Source organism: Diabrotica virgifera, chromosome 7, assembly GCF_917563875.1.
Source record: "Diabrotica virgifera virgifera chromosome 7, PGI_DIABVI_V3a".
NCBI classification, from domain to species: domain Eukaryota; kingdom Metazoa; phylum Arthropoda; class Insecta; order Coleoptera; family Chrysomelidae; genus Diabrotica; species Diabrotica virgifera.
Window position 1 is genome coordinate 10,688,800 of NC_065449.1, and position 25,591 is coordinate 10,714,390.

Here is a 25,591-nt window from a genome sequence, read left to right on the forward strand (position 1 = left end):
TTGTAAAGAGTTTTTTTTTTAATTAACTATGGAGTGTGGACAATTATTTAGTTCTTTTTAATGAGTTTAACAACATTCTAAAACAGTATGAAAAAGATAAAGGACACAAATTCGTGATTAAGGGTAGCAGAAGTAATAAGATAAAATATACGGGGCCATTGATTAGTGTGACAAAACTCAGTAGATCCGCTATAGTAATAGATAGCAATTAATACAAGTTAGTAACAAAAATTGTAGCAAACTTTGAGCTTCATATTGCAAAATTAGGTAGAATGTTACAGGGCGTTCGATTACATAGTAGCAGACCAAACTTATGTTTTTTAAATGGAACACCCTATATTTTATTTTATGATCGAACTCTTCTTAACTTCCATAAAAATATATGATTTATTATTTTATTTGGGTTTATTTAGGTTTATAATGTTATACAGGGTATTTACAAAGTTATAACCAATTTTGTATGAAAATCGTAACAAGTGCAACTCCCTGTATAAATAAAAATAAACACCACAGCAAAAATAAACATCAATATAAACTGGTATAATTAACTTACGTATAAAAATTATTTTAACAGTATTTTGGATATTTTATATCATGTTAACTTATATTCATTTTGATAACCTGAATATATATTTTTATATACCTACACATTCTTTTATTACAATTAAGTTTGAAACATCTGAATAGTTTTGCTTCCCTTCCCCTTCCGTTAATAAAAATATTTTCTATCAAACAAAAAACAAACACTAAACATATCAAAATAGCGTGTACCAAAATATAAAGTCACTGTGCACGCTAAATAATAACGTCACTGGCTTGATGAAGTTTAATTCGCGTGTACCTAACTTTTTTATTTGCGTACACGTTAGCGTGTACCTAGACACAGCGTTTTTTTTAACGTTCTGTCCATTCTGTCACAGAACAGAAAACTGTCACTCAAATGTCACTGTCACTTACATTTCAAATCGTTTCTAACCTTCATGAACTTTAAAGACTAGTTCTTTCGGTATTTTTTTTAATCGAAAACAATATCAACAGTCATGAAATCAACTAAATTATTTAACTACACTAACATTTCCAATGTATATAAAAGATTTTCGAGTACAACGTCATCTAAGCTGATTTATTTTGAATATGGAGATCCACTGAAGGTAGTAAATTTAGAAGAGGAACGTATACCAGACCCCAACGAGCAGCAGGTACTTATTAAAATGTTAGCAGCACCCGTGAACCCAGCAGACATTAACACCATTCAAGGGAAATACCCCTCCAAGCCAGAACTACCTGCAGTGCCCGGGAATGAAGGAGTTGGAGTCGTGGAAAAAGTCGGTTCTGGGGTTGTTGGTATCAGTCAAGGAGACCATGTAGTGCCTCTTACAAATAACTTGGGTACTTGGCGTACCCACATTGTGTTAAATTCGAATAATGTGTTGAAAGTTCCGAAAAAATTGGGATTAGTCGAAGCAGCTACCTTAACTGTGAATCCTTGTACAGCATATAGGATGTTAAGAGATTTTACAGCATTGAAACCTGGAGACACTGTTATTCAAAACGGAGCAAATTCAGCTTGTGGGCAGAATGTGATACAACTATGTAAGTCCTGGGGTGTACGAACAGTTAACGTAGTAAGAAACAGACCAGAAATAGACGAACTAAGGAAGTTTTTGCAGAATTTAGGGGCTACATATGTTCTTACAGAGGAGGAAATAAGGAGTACAGATATATTTAGAGGAGCCGTTGATAAGCCGAAGTTGGCTCTGAACTGTGTAGGAGGAAAAAGTGCCTTGGACATTATGAGATACTTACAGAATGGTAGTCCTATAGTTACCTACGGAGGTATGTCTAGAGAGCCTGTTACAGTCCCAACGTCTGCACTAATCTTCAAAGATATTAAAGTTAGGGGCTTCTGGATGACCAGATGGACAAAAGAACATGGAAGTAGTGTGGAAAGATCAGAGATGTTTGAAGAACTGATTTCTTTAATGACCAATAATGATTTACATGGACCTTCCCACAAAATGGTGAGGTTTAATAACTACCACGAGGCTATTATGAACACTTTGACAGTCAAAGGAATGACAGGAAAGAAGTTTATCTTAGATTTTACCACCTAAACATGTTTGTCTTATTAAGACTGCTTTAGTTTTTTTAAGGTACCAATTTTTTTTAAATGGTGTACAGTTTTGTTCTCTTGATATTATTTTATGTTTAAACGACCAAAGACTGTAATATATAATCAGCAAATACTTGTTGTTGAATCGAAAATTGAATTTCAATCACAAAATCCATCTGCAGTTTTAGGTTATAGTTATACACCAGGGAAATAAGCAACAAAAGACCATGTTCAAAGCCAGGTATGTACTTGAAATTGTTTTTGGATGTACACCTATATAAAGAAAACCTAGGTATACGTTTTTGCAGAAATTTTGGTGTCTTTTTTAACACATTGATTTACAGAAGGTCTATAGACACCCAATTTCCATTGATGTAATGTGACTATAGACAACATTTTTTAAAATAACAACAAAAAATCGGTGTCAAAAAATGTCACATTACATCTGCACATGCATATGAAATGTGATAAGATGTCCATAGTTGTAGTTGTAGTCCACATGTTTACAAAATATATTAAAAAAAAGAATGTGTGTGTACTTTGTACGCATGTAAGAAGTTATACTGCTATTATTATGATTTCAATGAAATTAATATACTTTAAACAGTTTATTTATATTTTATTTAAATATTAAACTAATTTTAATACTTACTACGTTTCAAAAATTTTTATTAAAACAATACCAAAAATTAAAAAAATAAAAGAATAAAACACACACAAACACATTGAAAAATGCCACAAAAATGATTTCTGAACAATAATTGTTGGAAAAATTTTAACTAAATACTTACTTACTTAAAATATACTTACAATCATAAAATGTATAAATAAAATTAAAGTTTGTACAATCCAACAAGCGAGAGCTGGTGGGTGACCTTAATCGCCGGTGCCACAAATGCGTGGTTGCCGTTTCAAAAATTTAGTTGGAATCTGAAAATTACGTTCGTAGATATTGTTCACTACGATGTGAACTCCTAGCAGACAGCAATAGAAATGAGCAATCCCTTCCACTATTAATTTGTTCTATGCACAACCCGCCAGCAATCACTTATCGGATTGTACTGGGGACTGAACCCACATACATTGGCACGGTTAGTTTTGAAATTCAAGCATCTTCAGATCTTGGCTACAGAGACATATATGCATCATGTTGGAAGATAAACCAACTGAACGTTTTAAACTTTTCACAGTAATGAATTTAACCAAATTAATTTGATTTTTGTGGAATTGACTCATTAAAATACAACAAAACATAGAGTAAGAAAACAATATTAGATGAATATTGGTAGAAATTTTGTTGGTAATCAAATGATGTAAATCAAGCATTACATACTAGGTAGGTTTATTTTACATTTTCCAAATAGGTAGGTACCTATGTAGTTTTTTATTACGATACTGAAACATTTACAATTACATGCTTACCTGTTGCTTTTAAAAACTATTCAAAAAATCACTACAATTATAATCTTGCGTTTTTCTCTGCCCTCACAACAATAAAAACTAATATACACATTTGTTTACCCATAACTGACATATTGAACAATTATTGACAGGTCGTTGTAATTACCCAATCAGAGCACGTTTAACGCTTCAGCTATGCCCAGGACCAAGACTTTTGATGAATTCGTGCACATATAAATTTACTCCCAATGCACCTAAAGAAGTATAATTTCATAAACTCGTTGTTTCTATAAACTATAAGTGTTAAAAGAAATTCAGCAATGTCCCTATTCTACTTTGCAAAATACATAGTCTCACAACACTTGCTTATACATTTGAAGTACTGTCCATCAACGTGTTAATTATTAACAATGTAGTGGAAATAAATAACTGCTTAATATTTTAGGTAACATTACAAAACGTTTTCTACTGAGTGCATTGTTCGCCTGGTGAGAACAATAGTGGCGAAACTTCAAAATGAACATTTAGAGATAATCGTATTTGAAGTTTTGATGAAACTGCTAAACAGTATAACTGACTAATGGGTAATCATTTTGCAGAATTTTTCTAATAATATGCTTCTAGTCATTTAAACCAATTAGTAGAAGTAATTTTATTTGAAGAAAAGATGGAGATTGTATTTATTTTTGATCCTTTTTCTGCGTTACGCCATTATTGCATTATCGAGGATGTTTAATTTGATGTTTCGCCACTATACTTTACTACTACTATACTAAAACAGTTTAGTTTCTGTTTTAAATAATTAAAAAAATTACTTTTAAAAATAAATTAAACGCATCAAATAAAATATTTTATTATACACACCAGTTATACGCAAAATGAAACTAAAGTACAATAGAAAAATAACAAAATAAGATCTTAAGTAACAATTATTAACATTATGTCTGTTAACAAGAAAACGATAACCATGACAAAAGATAAAAAGTAAGCAAAAGAACTATGAATAGTAAAATTAAATTCATCATTAATTTCACTCACATATGTTTCGTATTTCAAACTACTAAAGAAATGATTGTGGGTAGAAGGAATTGATTTATTTTGTAAGACTTCTTTTTACACAAAACAAACACAAAAGCAAAAACGACCACACAGACAAAAGTGCTCATTCGCCACTATTGCACATTGTACTACCATCTTTAATAAAATATCTAATATTTCAAATACATGCAGGCACGGCGTAATTACAGATTCGCCAGTGTTGATATAAAGTTTGCACCATAAAGATCATAAATTTACCATAAAGACTTGTACGCGCCCTCTAATAAGGAAATTAAATAATTGTTAGCCGATATTGCACATAAAAGAGGGCATATTTAGATGTCGATTGGACTTAACTCAAAAACGTTGCGATTTTCGTGTTTCGCCACTATTGTTCTCACTAGGCGGTGTGACAAAGATAGCTAATGTTCAATTTGAAAAATATCACCATAGACATGGTGTTCATTTGTTTTTAACCCTGGTAAAACTACTAAGTATGTATTTTTGAAAAATTTAAACTCAGAATCAAAAATTTAATTATTACCGAGGGCCGAAAGACCCTTAGAATAAACTAATATTTTGTCTTTATTGTTTCTATGTATTTGAAACAAGTAAAAATATAAAAATGTCAGTTTTTCAATTTTGAAAAAATATTTAAAATTTAAATTAATGAAAATAAAATTACAGAAAATTTAATTTACTACATTTTATATTTCATTAAATTTTCTGTATATAGGGTTGCTAGTTTACGAGATACAGCGCGAGAAACCTTTGCACCCCATTTTCCAAGATTGCGGTCGGGGAACCCCACAAACTTGAATGTAAGCTTCTGCTGACCCCCCCCCCCCTTCACATTAACGAAATAAAAAAACGTCCTCTAAAAAACAACAGCCAAGGCCTAAAAAATGTATAACATTTCAATGGACTGTTCATCTACGAGTAATATTCTGACCCGCAAAAATAACCGGATACTAATCTACAACACTTCTTCAAGAAATTAACGCAAATTTCGTAAATCTGTTGTCCGATTGAAATATAGCTACAGGTTTTCTTACATTTTGTTTTTTAATTTATTCACTTATGTTGGATAATAAAAAAATTAGGTACTTTAACAACTAGTCCTATTTTTCATCAATATATTTTCTGCTTAGTCTAATAAACAAGCCTAAAGTGGGCTATAAGCACAATTTAGTAAATGTGAAATTGTTAACAGTCAAAAAGCAGAGCCTATTTTACTTCAAATCAGGCCCGAGGCACTACAGAATTTTCGGGCCCCTAAATATAATTTAATAATAATAATAACTTTTTTAAATAATATATTAATTATTTAATAGAAATATAGTTGCACAAGAAAATAAATTTTTTATTAACAATTAATAAAATTTATATTTAAACAATCAAACATTGTTTAAGGGGATAGGCGCAAACTTTCGGCTTCAATGCTATTTAAATGCATTCGTTTTTTCGAAGCCTGAGAAAACTAATAAGTATTTTTGAAAAATTTAAACGCAGAATGAAAGATTACGTTAGTACCGAGGGCCGAAAGTCCCTGAAATCTTCGATAATGTTTATTTTAATAAGTTACAGTGGTGAAAAAAGAGAAAATTGAGTATGGTTTTTAATTTTAAATACATATCTTATTCAAAAAAAACTTTTTATTTGTTTTAAGGGACATTCGGCCCTCGGTAATAATGTAATCTTTCATTCTGCGTCTAAATTTTTTAAAAATATTTATTAGTTTTTTGAGGATTCGAAAAAATGAATGCATTTAAAGAGCATTGAAGCCGAAAGGTTGCGCATATCCACTTAATTATAACACTTATGGTTATCATTTATCATTGCTTGTTCGTAAAATGAAAGATAATTTTGAAAATTTGTTTTGTTATTGTAATAAACGTTTTTGGTGATCTTTTGGTTTTTTTGGATATGTTTTGTTTGGTGATCTTTCCGGGCCCCATTCAAATACGGGCCCGAGGCAGGTGCCTCACGGGCCTAGTGGTAAAATAGGCCCTGTCAAAAAGTGTCTCGTTTGTTGTAAAAATTAGTAGATTTATCATCTAAAGTTTCAATTATATCCGTATTTTTTTTGTTGTTTGGTGGAAATGGAATGCGCTACAAGGAATTTGACCCGTGGCCCGTGATGAGTGTGTTCAAGCAGTGACCTTTATAGCGAAGGATTAGCTACCATGCTATCGGTCAGAGGTTGGGAGTTTCACATACATCAATTTCTAGTATTGTCTAACGCTTTAGTGAGCGAAATGAACGACTACAGCAGACGTCCCTGATAAGGTAGATTCCGAGGTACTACTGTGGTCTATTTTATTAGATTATGCGCTTTAAGAGCACGATATACCACGTCAATGAATGTTTTAATGGAACTTTAGTGCGGTTCATCCCAGCATTGATACCGTTGTAAATGGTAAAAGAGAACTGGGAAGACGACGCATTTCCTGGCTTCAAAATTTACGAAAGTGGTATAACACGACTACAACTGAACTCTGTTCCACGCTGCGGTAAACAAAGTCAAGATAGCCATGATGATCGCCAACATCCGGAACGGATAGACACTTTAAGAAGAAGAAGATACTGTTAGAAGACCGTTGTTGCTCATGACTTGCGTATTCGAATATCAGCTACAGGCCTAGCTGCAAACCACCGCAAAGCTAGATTGCAGTTTTGCCAGAGCACACGTAAACTGGAATAATGACTGGGAAAACGTTCTGTTTACAGATGAATCCAGATTTTGCCTCTATGGGTAGTATAACCTATCATATTACCTTTATGCACGCCAATGGTGAATATAAAATTCTTAATTGTATGTCAAAAAATGTGCAATAAATAAATCGTCAGTTTGTAAGAAAAAATTCAACATCCCATATCTCGGAAATGAAGCATTTGCGGACATACGATTATAAAGCAAACTCATTATTTTTTTCATGTAGAATTACCCCTTAGAGTTTGTCGCACTTATTTAGAAACACCCTGTACTGATGAAGAACATGGGTAGTTGTTAAAGTACCTAACGTTTTTATTATTCAACATAAGCGAATGAATAAAAAAACAGTATGTTAAGAAAACCTGAGGCTATAGTTGGGTTTTAATTACAGTATTTTATAAATGCTAGAATATTCCACAGGGTGATGCGAACTTTGAGAAAAAAAACACAGTTTGATTCGTACACCCGGCATACGATGAATTTACCTGTTTAGCAACAATATTATTACAGCGATATTGTCAAAGAATAAGGCTATAACATATTAAAAAAATTACTTTAATCGGATAACACGTTTAGGTAATTCGAGACATCAAAAATGACCAAATTTTTAAATGTGCCTATTTATATGCACGCAAGTTTTTTTTGTATCATGAAATGTTTCAATCAATAATATACCTAAATGTAACAATAAAACACTGAAAACGTTAGTTTTCTATACTTCCACAAAATTTATTACAACTAAGTGACTACAGCTGTTTCGGCAGAGTGCCTTTCTCAAGTGATATAGTTTACAATGTGTTTGCCTTTTTAAGTCTTTAACTGAAGAGGTTGAGGAGTGGGGAGCTGTTTGTCTCGAGTTGGTCATTCAGAATTATATCCGTATTTTTCAATTTATTAATTTCCATAGATTCTAAAAAAGATAGCTTAAGCTTAAGGCCTGTATTTTGAATATGCAGAATTTGAAACTCTTCATTGAAAGAATGATTATGATCTAGAAGGTGAAGTGCGTATGTAGAAGTGTCTCTTTTTCTATTGTTGAAAGCCCTTTTGTGTTCTGCTATCCGTTTGTCAAAGGTTCTGCCCGTTTGACCGATGTAAGTTTTCGGACAGTCATCACACGTTAGTTTGTACACACCACTCTGTAGTTGCTTTCTCTTTCGGCTTTTATTGTTCTTAATATATTTGCTTAAGTTGTTGTTAGTTCTGAAAGCTGGTGTTATTCCTTTCTTTTTTTATGTATCTGGCTATTTTTGTTGTTATCTTGCCAGTGTATGTGAGAGAGCAGAAGGTACTGGGTTCTTTCTGTGGTCTGTGGTGGTGGATACACTAATTTCAGGGCTTTCTTATGGAGTTTTTGGTTTAAAATTTTGTTAACTGTTTGTTCGTTATAGCCATTGTTTACTGCTATTTGTTTAATGATGTTTAGCTCTATCTCGAAGTTATTTTTTGTCATGGGAATTTCTGTTAATCTATGTATCATGCTATGGTAGGCTGCTAATTTGTGCTGTGTAGGATGGGATGATGAATTGTGTATAGTTGTGTCAGTATGGGTAGGTTTATGATATACGGAGAACTCATGTTTGTTGTGTAGTCTGGTAATCGTTACATCTAAAAAGTTTATGGAATTGTTCTGTTCTGTTTCTATTGTAAACTCAATATTACTATGAAGTGAATTAATGTATGATAGAAATTGGTCAAGTTAGTTCCTGTAAAGCATACTAGTATGCTTTCGATTCCATAAACTTTCTAGATGTAACGATTACCAGACTACACAACAAACATGAGTTCTCCGTATATCATAAACCTACCCATACTGACACAACTATACACAATCCATCATCCCATCCTACACAGCACAAATTAGCAGCCTACCATAGCATGATACATAGACTGACAGAAATTGCCATGACAAAAAATAACTTCGAGATAGAGCTAAACATCATTAAACAAATAGCAGTAAACAATGGCTATAACGAACAAACAGTTAATAAAATTTTAAACCAAAAACTCCATAAGAAAGCCCTGAAATTAGTGTATCCACCACCACAGAAAGAACCCAGTACCTTCTGCTCTCTCACATACACTGGCAAGATAACAACAAAAATAGCCAGATACATAAAAAAGAAAGGAATAGCACCAGCTTTCAGAACTAACAACAACTTATGTGATGACTGTCCGAAAACTTACATCGGTCAAACTGGCAGAACCTTTGACAAACGGATAGCAGAACACAAAAGGGCTTTCAACAATAGAAAAACAGACACTTCTACATACGCACTTCACCTTCTAGATCATAATCATTCTTTCAATGAAGAGTTTCAAATTCTGCATATTCAAAATAAAGGCCTTAAGCTATCTTTTTTAGAATCTATGGAAATTAATAAATTGAAAAATACGGATATAATTCTGAATGACCAACTCGAGACAAACAGCTCCCCACTCCAACCTCTTCAGTTAAAGACTTAAAAAGGCAAACACATTGTAAACTATATCACTTGAGAAGGCACTCTGCCGAAACAGCTGTAGTCACTTAGTTGTAATAAATTTTTAAATGGTTAGTCCCATAACTTAATTAAACAATTTAGGAGGCTAATATTGAAGAAGAAACAGGCTTTAAAGCCTACATACAAGAAGGAAGAAGAAAAAGAAGAATAATATACCTACATATTTTTTTGAATAATGACTCAGTTCAAGCGTAGAAGTTTACTAAAATTAATAGTATTTTCTTGTATTGATGTTTTTAGCGTTAACATTAATTGATTTCTATTAATTACTGAAAGGTCAAAGTCGCCGCTGATAAAGATAATCACGACGACCGGACAACGAAAAAATGAAGTCAATAAACGCTTTCGTGTAACAGAAACCGTAGCCGTAGATAAATAAGACTGATTTAAAATATTTGCATAATAAACAAGAATAAAAACCGCTAAACGCGACAAAACTGAGTGACGCACACAACATTCCAGCTACAAAAGAGCTGATAGAAATATTATGTGGCGCAAAAATGTATTTTTATGAAAAATAAAATTATAATTTAATTTTGAAAGATTTATACACGTAACTTATCCAAAAATATTCTGACACAACCAAATAGCCATCTCGTTCGTTGCTGATAACGACATCCGTATCAACTACTGTTTACATCTAGTGCATAAGCCATGCTAATAAACTGTACATAAGGATCCATCGGTAGATCGGCTCCAAGCATTGCAGGGGCGGGCAACGCACGAACAGACTTTGAGCATTTATAAACGAAAACAAATTTTTCGTTGAAAATAATTCGTGAATAATGTCATACTTGTGCTAGTGATGTTGAAAAAGTAATTATTCGTTACAAAGTATCTCGTTACTTACGAATACCGAAAGTAACGATTACTCTACAGAGAGACAAATCGTTACTTTGATTACTCTGATTACTTCGTACCAATCGTATCAGAGCAGTAACGACTATTGTATCTACTTTGATTACTCTGATTACTTCGTTACTTCATACCAATCATATCGGAGCGAGTAACGACTATTGTATCTACTTTGATTACTCTAATTACTTCGTACCAAACGTATCAGAGCGAGTAACGACTATTATATCTACTTTGATTACTCTGATTACTTTGTGCCAATCGTAACAGAGCGAGTAACGACTATTGTATCTACTCTGATTACTTCGTACTTCGTGAAGGTCGTTATTAGGTATATCGGAATACCTATACAAAATACCTACCTACTGAGAAATACAATTCTCGATATGATTGCCGGTACTCAAATGCAAAAGTAACAAAAGTAATCATATCATAGTAATAAAATCATTTTTATCCCTCAAACAGATTGGTGAAGGTCGTTGTTATATCGGAATACCTATACAAACCTACCGACTGAGAAATACGATTCTCGATATGATTACCGGTACTCAAATACAAAAGTAATCATAGTAATCATATCATTTTTATCCCTTAAACAGATAGGTGAAGGTCGTTGTTATATCGGAATACCTATACAAAATAGCTACCTACTGAGAAATACGATTCTAGATATGATTACCGGTACTCAAATACAAAAGCAATCATAGTAATCAAAATAACGAATACTGTAAATGATTACTTTATACAAAATACCTACCTACTGAGAAATACGATTCTCAATATGATTACCGGTACTCAAATACGAAAGTAACGATTTGTAACGAATAATCGAAAGTAACTATAATCAACATCACTAACTTATTGTGCAAAGATACAGTAGAAGAACTTTATACGAAAGTGCCATTGCAGAGGCGTCTGTGGTATTCGCAGTAACTAAACTATAATAGGCAATTACAGGTTCCTATAGTTTCTAGCAAAGCATGGAAAATCATTCGCATACATTATTTATTCATTGTAATTCGGGCATTTTAATTTTATTCTGAACAGAGATACTGTAACGATATCCTTTCGCCCGGCATCATTTCGGAGACGTGTGGCACTTCTACTAAGGTCTTCTCTCCGATGTGTGGACGTGTGGTCTTCTCTCCGATGGAACCAAGGAGTGATGGCTACCGAGAGTGTATTTAGGAAGAGAATTGAGGACCATGAAGGTAGTTCCACTTAGTGTACTGAACTATAAAGGAACTCAACCTGGCAGTTGGAGTCAGAACTCTGCCTGGGCGACGTTACTCTGTATTGAAGAGATGCGTCTGCCATCTCCCATCCGGAGTTGTTGGATGGGTAGCTCTGTGTCGATATTTTGATTGCGGGAGTATCTGTAATTACACTGGATTGAAGTGTAATGCGACTGCGAGTCTTTGTATAATTATGTATATAGATTGATTCCCTGTAGCGTGATAATGTTCTGTCTTTTAATAATATTGTTGTTACGTTCTTGATAATAATAAATACAATTTAGTTTTCTTTTACAGACGTCCGCTGAGGGGGCTTTCTTCGAAGCCGGAGCGAAGACAGAATATTATTTAGACTTTACTCTATATAAATATCCTTAATACATTTATTTTATTTGAACCTGTGTTTTACCGAGTCTGTTATTCTGAAAGAATACCATCCCATACTTAAAAATCGATATTTTTACTATATTCCTACCAAAATTATAAAAAAATTTAATTTTAGTTAACCCCTAAAGGAATAGAGTGCCTTCACTGACTTTTGCCTGTTTAATATTCAGGATATAGGACAGGACACATCAATTTTCATTGTTTTTGTAAAAACAAACGGAAACTAATGGAATCACATTTGAGATGATTAAATTTAACTTACAATTAGACATTTATGAAATGAAAGAAATTTTAATTGCAAAAAAACCGTAGTTAGGATAAAACTAAATTGCATAGATGGAATATACCAAAAAATGAAAGATAATTTAATATGCTTTAATATTTATGAGTATGCATTTATAAAAATTTATTTTGACTTATGTTTAACATTGAAAAATGACTGTATCAAGCAAATTAACTTTTTTTACTGCTAACACAAAAAGGATCTTTGATAATTAAAAATTTAACAATTATTATTAATGCTTTAATAATGGGTATGAGCTCCTCTTGCGTTGATAACTGCTCTGATACGGTTAGGCATAGATCTAATCAAGCTCGCTATTGTTTCTTGTGGGATGTTAAGCCACTCTTCTTCTATTGCGACAATAAGCTCTGGGATCGCGTTTGGGGTATGAAGTCTTTGTTTTAGCTCATCCCATAAATGTTCTATGCTCCCCCCCCCCCTCTCTCTCTCTCTCTCTCTCCTATGGCGCTACAGCCCAAGTCGGGCCCTAGCCTCCTCCAGCATCCGCCTCTAAGTATCTCTGTCCCTGGCTGCCCTCCTCCAGTTGTCCATGCACCCTCAATATCTCTTTAGCATCTGTTCTCACTTCGTCTATCCACCTCTTCCTTGGTCTTCCGACTGGCCGACGTCCCACCACAGTTCCGCTAAGCGTTTTACTAGGTTCTGTCGTTATCCATTCTTATAAGGTGACCTACCCAGCGTAATCTTTGTATTTTTGCATAATTTGATATAGATAGAGGGTTCTTTGTAATACTGGTGTAACTCATGGTTGAACCTTATTCTCCATATACCGTTGTCGCAAATGGGTCCCAATATATTTTTAATATTTTTCTTTCAAAAGTATATTTAAGTATGGTTCAAGTGGAAATCGATGGGACTGCGCATTTTATCAATGAAGTTAGATATGTCGCAGACACTCCAAAATCCGCTAACGATGAAAAGTTTTAACATCGCGTTAATCATTGTAAATTATTCGAGGAATATTGGTACAGTGAAAATAATAAGACAAGAACTGGACAATAATGATAATAAAGAATTTTAAAGTTTTTTCTACTTTAATGACAAAAAAAGCAAGCTCATTAGAAGAACCCAATTTAAAATTATTTTGCACATCATATTTGAAACATTATTTGGTTAAAAAATTTCATTTTTGTTGGGACAAAAATATATTAATTTGTCTGGACTAAATTACAGTTCTGTTTATCTTAAGAGGGATATGTTACTATCAACATTCACACAGTGTTGCCAAACTGAATTTTGTTATTTTGGGTGTACATTTTTCCACCGATCTCGCGAGGGTACAATACCTACCTAATGCAATAAACAATTTACAAAATTAAGTTAGTGGCTCTTTTTTCGGTTTGACCAGCGTTAAATTATAGTTTATTTTCTGCTTAGAAGCGTTCTAACTACATATTATGTAAAAATTTACCCGCCAATGTTTTGGGCGAAAAACATTTTAAATGTGGGAAAAACAGGTATAAATAAAAATTGTTTTGCAGGTATGAAAGAGATTCAGTGATGTTTGGAATATTGAGTTGTTTGTTTTTGTGCCTTTTCGTGCAAATTGAAGGACATACTTTAGATAACAGGGTTATATTGAAAGTGAGGCAGGGTATTGAAAAGACATTGGAATATTTGGATGCTGAATATAAGCGGATAAATGAAGATTGTTTACTTGGAGTTGTGTTGAGTACAGGTAAAAGTGGTTTTTAGTGAGTATGAAAAAAGTATACAGGGTAGCGAAAAAGTATGGAAACACGGTAATTTTTCGGAAACCGCTAGAATGAGTTTTATAGATTTTGGTGGGCAAGGGTCTTCTAATGCGGCCGATATTATAGTGGTAATTACATTGTTGTCAAATCTTCCGTTTTTTTTTTTTGAAAATCTAATGAACTTTCTTATTTCAAATGGAACAGCCTGTATATTTTTTACGTTTTGGCGTCCATAAGAAATACGGATTATTTTTTATGTTATATTCCCTATACCTAAATGCCATAATTTCGGAGTTATTGGTACATTTATCAAAGAAATTTAAACAAATTATAAAAATCAATTTTTTCGGCCCGGGTAGACATTAATTTAGGTTCTTTGGACCATTGGGAACAAAAAAAAATTCCAGAAAAACGGAAGATTTGACAACAATGTAATTACCACCATAATATTGGTCGCATTAGAAGACCCTTACCCACCAAAATCTGTAAAAATCGTTCTAGCGGTTTCCGAGAAATTACTATGTTTCCGTACTTTTTCGCTACCCTGTATAATTTTTTAAAGAATACTCCCTCGTTTTTATTCTTGGTTTAATACGGTATCTTTGTTTATTACCCTTTACATGTCAGTTCATAATGTGCAGATATTACGGTACCTACTGTAATACCAGTTTTAGTGACATGCCTAATGGTCGAAAATATTATACTTTTTACATTGTGTTTTATCAATTCTTCTTTTTAGGTAACTGCTAGCTTGGTAAGCAGACTTATGGCCTGGTTTACAATATGAAATGTCTATATTCCTGTTGCTCTTCGTTTTTTCTTTTCAATTGCTTTCCTTGTGCTCTTACTAGTGCAATTATATTGGACTGCTTATATAATTCTTCTAACTCTTTGTTTGTTCTTTATGTCCGCTGATTATATTATTTATCGTTTTTCCCCAAAAAATCTTTCGAAGTATTTTTCTTTCCCATACTTGTAAGACTGATCGCTCAGTTTTTGTCATAATCTTGTTTTAATCTTTTGTGCCCTAATAATTCTTGTTATTCATTTTAGCAATTATCCAGGATGCATATAAAAATGGTACTCATATAATGGACAAAAACTCCCAAGAAATCATCGATAAATCACAAAATCTGATACAGAAATCTTTACCATTTATCAAATCTGAAAGAAAGTGGAGTAAGTATTTCGTACATCGTACATATACATATTACGCACGATAACCCCTTAGTTTTTAGACTTGCATGAATAACTATGAACTTTTTTGAAATGAATTTTTATAGCGTAGTAATCTTTGATATTGTTATAACAATTTTCAAATAAAATTGTTATTAATTCACATAAATATTGATTTTCACTATTATTTCAGCAATCAATTCAATCTTGGATTCTAGGATCTGGTCAAAAGAAATCCATTATAAATATAACCAAATAGACACGTTTTCAAAAATTAATAGAGATGAAATATTGAAGGGAATCTATCATTGTCAGGATGATGAATTATTTTTGTCAAATATGGATCGTTGTTTAATGGGCTTTGGAAACAAAAGTTACCAAGTTGAAATTCAAAAGTGCTATATTTATAAGAGATGTTGGGACATTTATTATAAGGATGATGATTTTTCAACTGGATATATGCTTACTCATAAGTAAGTATATTTTAATAATAATTAATTATTCGAAGTTTTATTTCAGGAGAAATAAAACTTCTCTTGGGATCAGTTTTTTCTTCTTCTTGCAGTACCGTCTCCTATCGGAGGTTGGCTACCATCACAGCAATCTTAACTTTGTTGGCTGCAGCTCTGAACAACTGTATTGAACTGCACCCATACCACTCCCTTAAATTTCGCAACCAGGAAATCCTCCTACGTCCCACATTTATCTTTCCCGAGAATTTTCCTTGGATTATGAGTCTTGGCAGAGAGTACTTTTCTCCTCTCATTATGTGGCCTAGACATTCCAGTTTTTTCGTTTGTATGGTTTTTATGTCTTCGCTTCCTTCCCCATCTTCGGCAAAACATCTTGATTTGTTACTCTTTCTGTCCATGGTATTTTCCACATTCTCCTGTACCACCACATCTCAAATGCCTCAATGTTTTTGATGTTTATCTTTTTCAGTGTCCAAGCTTCCATGCCGTACAGCATAACGGAGAAAACATAGCACCTTAACATTCTCGTTTTTAAGTTTATATTTATGTCTCGGTTGCATAGAAAGTTTTCATTTTGACAAACGATTGTCTCGCTATCTCTATTCGCCTCTTGATTTCTTTTGTCTGGTCATTAGTATCAGTGAACCAAACCCCTAATTATTTGTAGGACGTAACTCTTTCAACTGGCTGATTATTTATAATTGATGAATATTTATATATTCACATTGGTGTATAGCTTCTTTGTTACAATCATGAATTTAGTCTTTTTGATGTTCAATTTTAGACCATACTTATTGGTATGGGTGTTTATGTTTTCCATCAAATACTGTAAATTTGCTAGGTTATCTGTTACTATTAGCGTGCCATCAGCGTATCGTATATTGTTAATTAACTCTTCGTTAATGTTCATACCAATGTTTTGCTCTGGGAGCGCTTTTTGGTTACGCCTATTCGTGGTTCCTATTTGGACATGGGGCGACTAATCCTCGCTGGAATTTTACCAGCTGGACAGGCAGGAAGTGAGATGCAACCATTTATATCTCCCCGGCCTTCTTTGCTCCGGCAATTCATTGGTTTGCAAATTTTAGAACCCACGAAGGTGTTACCAGAAGATTGTCCCCCGGTGCGACAGAGAAAAGTGTTTGTATTTATGCATCTCTTTCTAATCGATTGGGTTTATCCAATGACGTTGTGTTTATCGACCACGTGACTTTCCCATTACCGCCGATTTGATAAACAGCGCCGATTAGAAAGAGATGCCTACAGATACAAACACTTTTCTCTGTCGCATTGGGGGAGAATAGTAGTAGATTGCAGTGCACAGTCTAGGTAGTATATGTCTATTATCCAAATTAATCTTTGCTTGTTATTATTAGGTTATTGTTGCTACAACTCGCCAAAGGAAGAAATTGTTTAATAGACAAAACAGCTTATAAAAACAAAGTACGGGAATTATGTTCTCGAATATATTTAGAAGTCACTACAGGTGATAAATATGACATACTTGACGATATGTTCGACTTATTTCTGGAAGAATGTAAGTCCATATGTAATTTTTGAAGAATTTTATCTTTATTTGCGTATTTTTTAGCTCTGCTTTGTGGTTTTGAAGGATACACAGAGTTCCTGTCTAACAAATGGTTGTTCTATATTTTAAAATCGCAAAGACCTTCAGGATGCTTTCCAGCTATTTTAACTGATAATCTGAAGACAAAAATAAAAAGAACTACGAATATTTTTGAAGATAATTGCGCCGATCATACCACTGGATTGGGTCTAGCTGTTTTATCCTTGTATTATAATTTTATTATAAAAACTGTGTTTGTGTAAAGACGTGGTTGTGACTTCTAAACAATTTATTATTATTTAATTATAGAAAAATAAATAATAAAGATTGCTTATTTCCGAATAAGATATCTCGTTTTATTTCCCATGGAATAGACGAATAGAAAAATATCTACCAATCCCTGCAATTATACATAAAAGAACCCGCCCATGTGTTATTCAAATTTCGAATTTGACAATGACAATTGACGTTTGTTGGCACGCCTGTAATTTATCCTTCTGTTTATAAGCTTCTCGAAAGTGACTTGTGTTTCTGAATTTATTTCAGAAATCTGAAATCATCTGATTATTCCGTGAAGGGAATAATAAATTGAGGAAATTATTATTTTCCTCGATATTCGTCGCGCCTAAAAATTTAGTTAGTCCAAGAAATAACCATGGCAAGTATTAATTTCTATGCACTTACTTAACCCCACAATCCAGAGGGTGCAAGAGGAAACATCTAACTTCCTTTTTATTTTTAGCCACGTGAATTGACAGAAATTAAGGAATTCCTCCTCACAGCAAGAAGGAAGGACGCCAAATGTAAGTTCTTTTTACCAAAAATAAAGTTTTTCGTGTTTGTTTTACGGAATTCTTATTTTAGCTGTTAAGATAAAGAAGAACACAGAAAACACCAAATTCAAAGTACGTTGCTCCAGGTTTCTGTATACTTTGGTGATTACAGATAAGGAGAAGGCAGAAAAACTAAAACAATCACTTCCTCCAGGTATGTTTGTAAAAGTATTATAATTCTGGACCTCGGAGGTAAACTACACTGTCATTTCGAGCAACTGTGCAATAGTGCAGTTTGAATGTTATAAAATTGTGATATATCTAAGTATAATTTTATCTTGTGTGAAAGACAAGGTGACCATATTTTAATGATAATAATATACAGTAGACTCTCTCTATAACAAGAACTGAAATGGTAGACTAATTACCTCGTTATATCTGACAGCAATAATATTGTGCATACCACCACCACTGAAATGTTTTGATGCCTCTTACATAGTTTATTAGGTGTCAATGGTCAACCTCAACAATGAAATTTGGCCATTGTAAATCTACAATATTCAATATCAGTAGATAGATAAACAAGAAGGAAGGAGTTTATTACAGGTGGTGGAATTTATTACAGCACTGGTCTCAATAAGCACACATACACTAGGAAAAATGAAAAATACCCATGAACGAACATATAAAACTGCTGTATTTTCCTTTCACCATGTCATATAAAAAATTGACAACACTGGACAATTTTCTTTGTGACACGGTGATAGGAAAATACAGCGTGTTTTATATGCTCGTTCATGGGTATTCTTTCATTTTTCCGACTGTTTGTTGGGCATTACTGTATACAGGTAGTTATGGTGTTTATTTATGGCCATCACCACGCCAAAAACAGGTAAAGAAACTTATTTTTCGATTGCATTTTTCCTCGTTATAACCAAGTATGCCTCGTTATAGAGGTGTTATAGTTCAGTAGGAATTTCACGGGACATCTAGTGTACCTCGTTATAAGCAAAACCTGGTAATACCTGTGTTCGTTAGAGAGAGTCTACTGTACAACCAATTTGTACAATTCAACTAATACAATAAGTGGATTAAAGGAATTTATGCAAAACAACACCATGTCAACATAATGTACTTTACTTCCGAGGTCCAGAATTTGAATTCAAAATCAATGTTAAGGTACAATTCTGACGACTGCAGGTGGCAGTTACAGTTGTCACCATGACAGACAGACAGACAAACTGTCATTACTCATCATCATCATTCTCTTTGCCTTATCCCTATGCGGGGTCGGCTTCCCTAATTGCATTTCTCCACACAATTCTGTCTTGGGCCATATCAATGTTAATCCCCTTTACCAACATGTCCTGCCTTATCGTCTCCCCCCAGGTCTTCTTTGGTCTTCCTCTCCTACTCCTTCCAGGAATCTGCACTTCAGCTATTCTTCGTATTGGGTGGTTAACGTCTCGACGTTGAACATGACCAAACCATCTTAACCTATGCTCTCTCATTTTGGCATCAATTGGTGCCACACCTAGACTTCCCCTAATATACTCATTTCTAATTTTATCCTTCTTTGTCACTCCACTCATCCATCTAAGCATTCTCATTTCCGCCACATGCATTCGCTGTTCCTCTTTCTTTTTCACTGCCCAACATTCAGTTCCGTACATCATAGCTGGTCTTATGGCTGTTTTATAGAATTTTCCCTTCAGCTTCATTGGAATTTTTCTGTCACACAACACACCACTCGCTTCTTTCCACTTCATCCATCCAGCCCTAATTCTACTGCTTGCATCTCCATCTATTTCTCCATTACTCTGTAATACCGATCCTAGGTACTTAAAACTATTGCTTTTTACAATCATTTCACCATCCAAAGATACCATTTTATTTGTAGTAGCTCCATCTTTAAATGAACATTCCAAATACTCTGTTTTTGTCGTACTAAGTTTTAAACCTTTTTCCTCCAGAGCTTGTCTCCACTGTTCCAGTTTTTGTTCTAAGTCTCTTTCACTATTTCCTACTAACACGACATCATCAGCATACATTAAGCACCATGGAATGTTACCCTGTATTTTCGCTGTTATCTGGTCCAAAACTAATGAGAATAAATACGGACTAAGCACAGAACCTTGATGCAATCCTACTTTCACATGAAATTTATCAGTCTCTCCCACACCTGTCCTAACACTAGTCGTTACTCCCTCATACATATCCCTCACAATCTTTACATATTCACCAGGGACTCCTTTCTTATTGAGTGCCCACCACAGAATCTCTCGAGGAACTCTATCATATGCTTTCTCAAGATCAATGAATACCATATGAGCGTTTGTTTCTTTACTCCTGTATTTTTCCATCAACTGTCTTATAGTGAAAATTGCATCTGTTGTTGATCTACCCTGCATAAAGCCAAATTGATTCTCGGATATTTCGGTCTCTTCACGTATCCGTCTATCAATTACTCTTTCCCATATTTTCATGGTGTGGCTAAGCAGTTTTATAGCCCTGTAGTTTGTACATTGTTGTATATCTCCCTTGTTTTTGTAAACAGGTACCAGTATACTGCTTCTCCATTCGTCTGGCATTTGTCCAACTTCCATAATTCTATTAAATAGACCTGCTAGCCACCTTGTTCCTGTCTCTCCCAATGCTCTCCATACTTCCCCAGGAATATCATCTGGTCCTACCGCTTTTCCTTTCTTTATTTTTTGAAGCGCTTGAGCCACTTCCTCATTGGTTATTTTGGTGACCATTTCTGCTACTGTCTCCGTTGACTCTACAGGCTGTCTGTCTACAAACTGTCATTACTATGCGCTATTAATTTTTATAATTATTAGCAACTGACGTTCTGTCAGACAGCAGTTGCAGTCAGTTGTTCGAATCAGTCTCATAGAAATTAATAGTGACTTCCATCACAGGTCAGAATCGTACCTTTAGTCTAATGATTTGTCCAGTTTTGAAAATATAGTTGCTATAGCAACTTATTGTGTAATAGTACTCTGTGATCAAAAGTTACATTTTTGACAGAAAATACAGTTGTCACTTGGTTCCTAAGAGTGTTAGATTATTTGTAAAATTCATTGTATTTTCTCCATTCTTTCTATTCTTTTTTTTTTGAAGATATTCTTCTTTAGCAGCGAATCGATTGAGGGTAAAATTTGATTCATCTGCGTGCATGCGCACACTGACAGTATGGTATTAGTTGTTATACGGGCTCTAGGTGTTGAAATTTTGAAATGATCTGTCAATAATTGTTCAATATGGAGGTTATTGGTAAACAAAAATATTGTATAATATTAGTTTTTATTGATGTGTGGACAGAAATAAAATCAAATTTATAATTATAGTGACTTTTTAAATAGTTTTGAAAAGCCGCAGGTACGTAATTCTAAATGTTTCAGTTGGAAATACCTAATAGTTTCAATACCTATCTATTTGGAAAATGTAAACAAAATAATGTAGTTACCTATTAGTAGGCAATGCAACTTTCTACAAATCTTCATCTCATATATCGTTTTCTTACTCTATATTTTGTTGTATTTTATTTCGACAAAAATCAAACTAATAATTTTATTAAATTCATATAAATTTATGGTGTAAACGTTTAGTTTGTGTATATTCCCACATGACGTATACGAGAGTTTGGTGCAGTTTGAAATGGCGTCAACTTTTCGTACTGCATGGTAGACGTGAAGTGGGTTCAAGCCCCAAGCAAGTTATTATTTTTTTATTTTTTTTTATAGATTTTATGATTGTAAGTATATTAATTATATAATTTTTGAAGATATTCTTCTTTTTTGAAAGTGGTAGATAAGAAAGTTAGTTTGATTTTTAAATAAAATAAGTACAAATAACCTTTTAAGTATATTTACTTCGTTTAAATTACCTATTATATAATAGAAGAATATCTTCTTACGTGCGTACAAAGTACACACACATTCTTTTTTTGGTATAGTAACCCTGGATGGGTCTTTGCCCTTCATTCAGATCTCTTATGGCCTTTTTCTCTATTATCTTACATTCATAGTGTGCAGGTCGTTTTCATACCAGCTTCCATTGTAATATTTTCTTTGTTGTTTTGTATTTTCTTGTCTCTGGTTTTGTCCCAGCTATGACAGTTTTTGACTTTTCACAAATCATACAATATCATACTCGTAATTTCGTTTAATTCTTTCTATTTATTTTTCATATTTGCTGTTTGTTTACCTACTCACTATGGGTGCGCATCAAGTGAATATTGATGAATGAACCATCCATACTTCCCCTATGGGGGCAAATAAGGTGCATAACAAATAACACATAGCAAAGTGTAGTGCCACCATAATGTACCTTGTTATAAGCGAAAAATCATAATACCTGTGTTTGTTATTGAGAGACTATACTGTATATATCCAATTTTTCACATACATGTTCTTCTAATTGGGATTGAACTGAAGGACAGTAAAAATTATATTCCTAGACAGACGCAATAGCAACACATTGAAGTACACCAAAACGACCCCTACCCCATTTTCTCTAGGTTTTCTAGGCCATAGTTTATGGATGTTCCCATTTTAGTTTCCAGAATTATAGTTCACATGAATTTTTTCTCACATTCACAGTTTTTAGGCCTGGATTCCTTCTTTTTCTTCTTCTTAAAGTGCTGTCTCCTCAATGGAGGTTGGCTACTACAATTGCAAACTCTTCTCTGTCTTCAGCTGTTCAAAATTTAGCCCTGTCCATTGTCAGATATTTCTGAGCCACGATAGTCTTTTCCTTCCTAGTCCGCTCCTTCCCTTGATCTTCCCTTTCACTATAAGTTGAGCATATTGGTACTTATTATTTCTCAGATTCCGCGTACCAAAAAAAAGTTTATTAATAGCAAGCTGAAAATTTGTTAATATCTTAACAGTGTCTAGTTGAACAAACTTTGATGTATGGGAACACTGGAACAGGAATTTTTAATTGTGGAACGTGTCATCCTAACAAGTTTATGATTGTGAAAACTAGCAGGTTGTTTTTAAGTTTATTCAATAGCAAATTTTATATAATATATGCAAAAATGTTTGTCCAACAAATATGTTGGTGGTAAATATCAGTCTGATTTTTGCATAAGAGTTTAATGAAAAGATAACAAATCAATTGGAACTCTTGTCTGACAGAATACATGGGACATTTTCGTAGTCTGACGTTTGAAACCTGTAACCTGTGCCACAATTAAAACTTCTCCTGTTCCAATATTCTCATACATCAAAGTTTTAACGCTATTAACAAATTTTCAGCTTGATATTACTAAATTTTTTTGGTACGTGGGATCCAGGCCTATTTTAGACATACATTAAATATACTAATCATTTCTTTTTGTTGCAGGTCTCCAAGTTAAGGAAGTTAAGTAAATGACTATAATGTAGAAATAAAAATTTTTTGTTAATTTTCTTGTATCATTGTATACCCGCCTAATTGGTTTCATAAAGGATATAACAAAGCAATGGGTGCGTTCGGACGACCATAGCGGCTGGCTGTCAGCAGAAATCAGCTGAGTGGTTGTATCCAGCCGTGATAGGGAAAGCTTAGTAAATCTCTCAGCGGCTGACTTCCAGCGGTGACGTCTGACAGCTACTGCTGGCTCAGCTGTCCAGCCGCTGTGGTCGTCTGAACGCACCCATTGTGTTCAATTAAAACAGGCAATTATATTTGGATAATTATATGTATATGTGCTAACAAATTATTTGACAAAATGAGATCTTAATCCTATTATGAAGGTATTTGAGTAATATCCTTAATTTGAGAGGAAGATACTGAAGAGCAGGTATAATAATTAAAAGTACAGTAGATTATCATACAGAAGTAAAAACTTTGTTTGTACAATGGTATAAAAAAAGGGTTTTTTGTTGGTCTGTGTCCATTGAACTGGCAAGAACCACAAGTTCTTATCGAGCAGTGAACCATGTTGCCCTTTGAGCACTTGTAACACATTAAATCTTTTAACATCGACTTGGAGTCGCTATAAATACCATATAAGTATCATGTAAATCATATTTCTCGATTTTACCAATTTCGTAAGGTTGCTAGTTTCATGTACTAAGCAGAACGCACTGAAGATGATCTAATCCAGATTGAAAACGTTTTGCTAATCCTTTTGGATGACTTAATGGTTTTTAATAAACTTTTTTTATAGCATTGTACAAACGAAGTTTTTACTTCTATATGATTTTTTAATTATGGTATACAGCCAGCTACTGGGATTTTCTCATTGATTTTGTTTTTACAATAGATTACTTTCTACCTGTGCCGGAAACTTAACCACACCATTCAAATACAAATAACTTTTTAATAAGCTAAGGATTAAGAATAAAATAAAAATTCCATTTTTATTCAGTTGCAATGCGAAGGCAAAACAATCTTATTTTTCACTTAAAATACGGAGAGCAGTCCAGCCCTCTATGAATCGACGATTTTTGACTCTTGTTGGAGTCTCATCGGAGAGAACGTCCATCTGGCTTGCAAATTTTAGAAGCCATGGAGGTGTTACCAAGGAAATGGACCAATAAGTTTTCAATTTAAAAATCTTTTAGTAATATTTTAATATTTTTAAATATTAATAATATTGCTATTAGGATTGAAAACTACTTCATCTTTCAATTGCCAGATGACGCTAGTCACCTAGTCCATTCACGTCAGTTGCGGTGTGGAGGATAAACTCTCGGTGTTGATCACTTGAAGTATGGAGAAGCAGGCTTACATTCTCTCCGATGAGACTCCAACAAGACTCCGAAAATCGTCGATTCAGAGGGCTGGACTGCTCTCCGTATTTTAAGTGAAACATAAGATTGTTTTGCCTTCGCATTGCACCTGAATAAAAATGGAATTTATATTTAATATTGGTCGTTACTTCTTTGAGTAACTTAGGTCCATTTTCTGTTGGAATTTACCAGCTGAACAGGCGGGGTCGTGAATTTTAAGTTTTTTGAATTCCCTCTTGTCTTCTTTGCTTCAGCATCCATCTGGCTTGCAAATTTTAGAAGCCATGGAGGTGTTACCAAGGAAATAGACCAATAAGTTTTCAATTTAAAAATCTTTTAGTAATATTTTTAAATATTAATAATATTGCTATTAGGATTGAAAACTACTTCATCTAAGGATTAAGGTTTTCTCAAATATCTTGGTGGGAAGTATAAACATCTCATGTGAGTAATTTCATACCAAACAAACACAGTACAGTGGAACCCCGATTTTCATCAGACAAACATTTCAACAATAAAAATGTATGTAATATATTTGAGAGATAATGGGTATTTGTGTAATTTGAACTATACGATAGTAAAAATGACTCCTGGCACATGACAGCAGAGCGACGTTCATTATCTCGG

General features: G+C 33.7%; 3 protein-coding genes across 3 annotated transcripts; all 3 read left to right on the plus strand.

Annotated features, from left to right (window-relative positions):
* Positions 1-953: 953 nt before the first annotated feature.
* On the plus strand, positions 954-2,265 carry LOC114327373 (enoyl-[acyl-carrier-protein] reductase, mitochondrial). Its single transcript, XM_028275966.2, has one exon. It carries the CDS (start codon positions 1,041-1,043, stop codon positions 2,112-2,114), a length of 1,074 nt encoding a protein of 357 aa, XP_028131767.2. The 5' UTR covers positions 954-1,040; the 3' UTR covers positions 2,115-2,265.
* On the plus strand, positions 2,241-18,127 carry LOC114327374 (uncharacterized). Its single transcript, XM_050656126.1, has 6 exons — positions 2,241-2,354; positions 14,035-14,231; positions 15,301-15,426; positions 15,617-15,896; positions 17,273-17,433; positions 17,488-18,127. Exons 1-6 carry the CDS (start codon positions 2,341-2,343, stop codon positions 17,724-17,726), a joined length of 1,017 nt encoding a protein of 338 aa, XP_050512083.1. The 5' UTR covers positions 2,241-2,340; the 3' UTR covers positions 17,727-18,127.
* LOC114327375 (60S ribosomal protein L38) lies at positions 17,937-23,652 on the plus strand. The gene is made up of 4 exons (XM_028275970.2): positions 17,937-18,121; positions 18,206-18,266; positions 18,328-18,450; positions 23,592-23,652. The coding sequence occupies exons 1-4, from the start codon at positions 18,119-18,121 to the stop codon at positions 23,615-23,617; spliced, it is 213 nt and encodes a 70-aa protein (XP_028131771.1). The 5' UTR covers positions 17,937-18,118; the 3' UTR covers positions 23,618-23,652.
* Positions 23,653-25,591: the final 1,939 nt, after the last annotated feature.